This window comes from Ictalurus furcatus, chromosome 1 (assembly GCF_023375685.1).
Source record: "Ictalurus furcatus strain D&B chromosome 1, Billie_1.0, whole genome shotgun sequence".
NCBI lineage: Eukaryota > Metazoa > Chordata > Actinopteri > Siluriformes > Ictaluridae > Ictalurus > Ictalurus furcatus.
The window spans coordinates 25,785,549-25,791,548 of NC_071255.1; the positions used below are offsets into that span (position 1 = coordinate 25,785,549).

The window sequence follows — 6,000 nt, forward strand, 5'->3', positions numbered from 1 at the left end:
TCAAAAACGGCGGTGTTTAATTGGGAGTAATTATTTTATCATTTTTTGACATGCCCTTAGATCTTCCATGCCCCCCACCAATGTTTACTCCAAGTTAATACCTTTGTGTACATCTGTTTTTTGTGCACTGCACACAAGAAAACTTGATGTTAAAATGAAGAGAGGCAGCAGTCCTTTTAGTTTTCCCATGGTCTCAGTGATCTAATGGATAAATACAGAACAATTAATAACATATCAATATGATTTGCACACAATGTCAACACTCTATTTTTATTGAAATGCTTGCAGAGGGTCTCAGCTAAATTGCTAACATGTTCAACGTCAAGTTCAAGTTTAATTATTATACAGTGGCGGAAATAAGTATTGAACGCGTCAATATTTTTTCAGTAAATATATTTACAATAAGGCTATTTACATGAAATTTTCACCAGACTTTGGTATTAACTCAAGAAATGCACACATATAAAGAAATACGAACATTAAGTTCATAAATGAAGTTACGGGTAATAAAGAGGAATAACACAGGAAAAAAGTATTGAACACGCTAACTAAAATTGATTTAATACTTAGTGGAGAAGCCTTTGTTTCTAATGACAGCTTCAAGACGCTTCCTGTATGAAGAAATTAATCAGCCTCAGTATTCAGGTGTGATTTTAGCCCATTATTCTAAACATATTGTCTTATATAAATATAATACAATACAATAATCACCTTGATTTTTTTCTCTGAAATCAATTGAGAGTTTCCTTTGCTGTATGCTTTCGATCGTTGTACTGCTGGAAGGTCCACCCATGTCTCATCATCATCCTGGTGGATGGCAGCAGATTCTTCTCAAGAGTCTCCCGGTAAAGAGCTCCATTCATCGTTCCTTCAATTATATGAAGTCTGCCAGTACCATGCGATGAAAAACAGCCCCACACCATAAATGGTAAAATGGCACACTTATATAGTGCTTTAATCCAAATCACTTTACACTGTCTCATTCACACACACACACTCACACACACTCACACACACTCACACACACTCACACACCAATGGTAGCAGAGCTGCCATGCAAGGCACTAACTTGCCATTGGGACCAACTTGGGCGTTCAACTTGCCCAAGGACCCTTCAGAATGTGGGCTGGGAATCGAGCCGGGAATCATGCGAGTTGGGAATCAAACCGCCAACCCTATGATTAGTGGACAACCCGCTCTACCAACTGAGCCACAGCCGCCCACCTCCAAACGTCAACCTCCACCTCCAAACTTCACTGTTGGTATAGTGTTTTAAGGGTTATGTGCAGTGCCATTTCTTCTCCAAACATGATGTGTAGTATGACAGCAAAAAAGTTAGGCGTGTCCAAATGAGTTGTAGCAAACTGTTAATGAGCTTCGACATGCCTTTTCTTTAATAATGGAGTCTTGCGGGGTGAGTATGCATAGAGGCCATGGCAGTGGAGTGCGTTGCCTATTGTTTTCTCTGTGACGATGGCACCTGCTGCCTCCAAGTGTTTCTGGAGCTCTTTCCGAGCGGTCCTTGGCTCTTGGGCTACTCTTCTGACTCCCTGGTCAGAAATCTTGCGAGGAGCTCCTGTGCATGGCCGGTTGATGACGGAGTGATGTTGCTTCCACTTACGGATAATTGCCCCAATGGTGCTTACTGGAGGATTCGGAAGTTTTGAAATATGTCTGTATCCAATTCCATCAATATGTTTCGCAACAATAAGGTTGCGAAGGTCTTGTTAGAGCTCTTTGCTTTTACCCATCATGAGATGTTTCTTGTGTGACACCTTGGTAACTAAAAGCCTTCTTATAGACCATCAGTTTACTAACCCAGCTGATATTAATTTGCACAGATAGGGGGTATAATTACTTACGGATTTCAGCTGGTTAATTGGCTTACCTTGCCTTGGAGAACTGCTTTTTCTTAGCGTGTTCAATACTTTTTTCCTGTGTCATTCCACTTTATTACACATAAGTTTGTTAATGGACTTTAATGTTGTTAATTCTTTATATTTGCAGATTTCTTGAGTCAATACTGATGTCTTGTGAAAATGTCATGTGAATAACCTCATTGGAAATATATTTACTGAAAAAAATGTTGACGCATTCAATACTTATTTCCCCCACTCTGTGCTTTAGAACACTTTGTTTAAAAAACAATGAAATTCTTACTCAGAGCCCCATACTGCTGTAAGCTAAAATTGTTCACCCATGGTCGAGTAACACATTTGTTGATTTTTGAAGTGCAAAGAAGTAAACACAACCTATGCAGCAAACTATACAGCAAAAAAGAAACATCCTCTCACATTCAACTGCTTTTATTTCCAACAAATTTCATAACATGTGTAAATATCTGTATTAACATAAAAACATTCAACAACTGATACATAATCTGAACCTGTTTCACAGATATTTGAGGTCAGAAATGGAATAATGAATCCCTGACCAAGGGGGGGGGGGTGGGGGGGGAATTCAATATCAAAAGTAACAGTCAGTATTTAAGTACTACAGTGCATCTCATCCTCATGGACTGCACCAGATTTGTCAGTTCTTCCTGTGAGATTACCCCACGACGATCAGCTATCCTTCCTGTCTCCCTGTACTAGCACTAGCTTAGCTGTCTTAATAGCCTACCGCCTGTAAACTGTTAGTGTCTTAAGGTGCACAGGTTAATGTTCTACAGGTGCATGTGCGATAATTGTTTATGGTGTTTGAGCAAGCATGAAAAACATTATTTAAACCCTTTCCAATAAAGATCTATAAAGTTTATTTGGATTTTACAAAATTATCTTTAAAATACAGTCTCCTGAAAAGGGGACGTTTCTTTTTTTTTTTTTGCTGAGTATATTAAAAAAAAAATTCTGCAAATGTTAATGCACAGTTACATTTTGATCAACTTATTAATATTATAAAAATAGTAATAGTGGCATGTGCAAACATTTGCACACCCTTCCCATTGTAAAATCTCATAACCTAATTAACCTAACCTTAATTGACTCTCAGGTAAAATTGACTCTCAGGTTCTCAGGTAAAATACTCAAAAGTCACACTCAACAATGGGCTTTTTTGTCATAGGTGTCCAAACCTTTGCATACAAATGTACATTCAGCAGCGAATGTGGACTGGAGTGGCCAGTCAACATAAAATATAAAACTGACGAGGCCATAAAAATGACATAAAATCTAAAGCAGTAAATACAGTATTTAAAATAGAATTAAGTGACTGTGCAGTTGAGGTAAAACAGAAGTGGTCCTCGTTTACCAAGCTGAATATAAATGGATTTATTTATAACTCATTTGTAGAATACCACATGATATTTGGTATTCATTAAAATGTATGCTACTTGTACTCCTGAGTGTGTGTAAATTTATGCATACTAAGACTAACTAATGTAGACTCTTTTGCTTCCCAGATGGCTCAATTGCCATTTTTTTTCAACCTGGCCATTGTTTTGACATATTATGAGCAGTGAATGTTCTTTTTTTTTTTTTTGCCTAACTATGGCTGATATTGTTTAATGAAATATTACTCTATCTTATAATCAACAAAATAACATTATATAAAATCTATCTAAAGAATTGTTCAATCTGAAAGGCACTACAAATGTACATTAACATACAGTATGCATTAATATGCATAAAATGTTTGCTGTGTCTATGCTTCATTAAGAAGATTCATTTCCATTTATCCTGATCATTGATCACCTCCCCTAATACACTGATCGCATGCAGCAGATCGTCACCAAGCAGCAGTGTATTGTGTCTTCTCTGTCATACTGCCTCATACACACAAACACATAGGACTATTCACAGAAACAGCTCAGAGGATGAAAGAGAGGTTTCTTATAGTTCAAGAGTAATAGCACTGCCTGCATAAAAATCACTACACTAGGTCAAAGATACAATTATGAATAAATGAAAATGCATATGCAAATGGATGTTTATGACATAATTAACTGAATACACTCTCAGAAATAAAGGTACACAGTTGTACTTTTCCTTGTTACTTGAGTGGTACCATCAATGTGACATCTTTTTTTTTATCTTGTGTGTATGAGGCAGCGTACCTTTATGCCTTTAAAAATAATTAAAGGTACATAACTGGACCACTTAAGGACCACTGATGTACCTCTAAAGCCTTACTCTGAACCGTAATTACAAGTGCCCAGTATGTACTTAAGCATCAAGATGAACCCCAGCAAAAAGAGAAAGTTCAGTTTGGTACCTTTAGGATATTTCTGAGAGTGTACACAACCTAATTTTTTTTTCTTTCAAAAACAGATTTTCTAAATCAATCACTCAATCAATCAATCAATCACCAAAACAACACCTGTTTCGGGAAATGGTTACATTGAAAACATGCACGAGTTCTTTTTACTTCCATCTTACACAATGCAGTATTCAGTAAATATTTCCCATTTTATATTTTATTTATAAATATATAACGGTAAATTAAATAGCACATCACATAGCGCACCTATAGGCTACTCCCTTTAACATGCAACAGGAAATGTTTTTGCAAACCTGTTACTGAAGGCTGCTTACCCAAAATGTTCAGTGCAGATATTAGTGAAGCATATTGTGTCTATCCAGTTGTCGTTCACAATCAATTACACTAAATGTGTGTTTTTGTTTTGTTTTTTTAAGTACGAACTATGCGCTTGTTCATTAAGTACAGTGATGTGAAGCAAGCGCGCGCAGACACAGCACTCTAATAAGTAGGAGCACTTGGACCACGCCTCTCTCTCTTCTCACACACTTTCACAGCACTGTATGGTCCAGATCAAGACGAGTGGGTGTTACTGTTATTCCCTCACAGTGTGACCCGAGTACAAAAATATTTGCCAACTCTACGACTCTTGGCCGAGAAAAGTGTAGCAGCATCTTCAGCAAAGTGTTCTGTAGAATCCAGTCTTCTAATTGTTCCCAGACATGTTAACCATACATGTCTGCTGAAATGAGCGAAAATAAAAAAGGAGGCGATATGGGGGGAACTAAACAGTATAAAACATAGTTGATGAATTAAACTCCCTGTTGGGAAAAAAAACTAACAAAAAAACAAACAAACAATAGAAACCCTCATAGAATGGAAACTGTAATGATCCCTGTTTATCTCTACTGGTACTCTGTTGCCTTCTATTGGTAGAATGTTATGTGTGGTGGATACCATTAAAAATCAATAATAGTAATGGTAATGGTTTTAATGGTTAGCTGAACGAGTTTTATCCCCTAAAAGATTGCTGTTTGTGTATTTATCGCAGGATTATAATACATTTCATACTTTAGCATTCAAGTAGTCTATGACCGTTTTCATATTTATAACAGCAAAGTTAATAATCCAGGATACAAGGGAACTATCAGGTCTAAACAACAACACAAAATTAATTTCGAAATTATAGTTTAATAAAAAAAAAATCATTCTTAATATGCACATTTTTATAGGCTACTAGTTTTTATTATGAACCTGTAACAATGAGACAGACTGTTTCAACATTATTTATTGAATAAATAAAGGGATAATATATAGAATTATAGAAAACCAATATAAAAATTAGGTTTAACACTCTCATAACATTTTTTAAAAATGCAAAGAGATTGGCACATTATGTAATTTCTTCTGTTTGACAGAATAGTCTTAGATGCACGACATCAACTATTTGTTCAAGGAACATATGCATGTCCTTCATCTCAGTAAAGACAAGGCTGAATGGTTCTAGCATCAATTCTTTCGTCTAGAAATTCAGCTTTCCCTAATTTTTCCATGGCCTCAGAAATGTCTTGGTCTTCCATGCAGAGTATTTTAGGTAACTGAACAGAACCAAGCAGCACACTTGGTTGTTCCAAACACCACTTTCTGGCTGTCTTCAAATCTCTCATCAAACGGTTCTGTAAGCATAAACATGCATGAAAACATAAGGCTCATGAGGACAAGGGAGTTAATATTGTAATAAACAATAGAAAAAAACCCCAATAATAACATGCATTAATATTCAAAAAACAAAACACTGAAGCA

General features: G+C 36.3%; 1 protein-coding gene across 1 annotated transcript in view; it reads right to left on the minus strand.

The window, feature by feature from the left end:
• Positions 1-5,089, minus strand: part of LOC128613563 (collagen alpha-6(VI) chain-like) — a 44,309-nt gene extending 39,220 nt beyond the window's left edge. The window contains exons 1-2 of the mRNA XM_053634451.1: positions 4,533-5,089; positions 102-201 (exon numbers count right to left, since the gene is read on the minus strand). Of these exons, the coding sequence (XP_053490426.1) occupies positions 102-189 (88 nt within the window). The 5' untranslated portion in view covers positions 190-201; positions 4,533-5,089. The remainder of the gene's footprint in view (positions 1-101; positions 202-4,532) is intronic.
• Between the last annotated feature and the right edge of the window lie 911 nt (positions 5,090-6,000).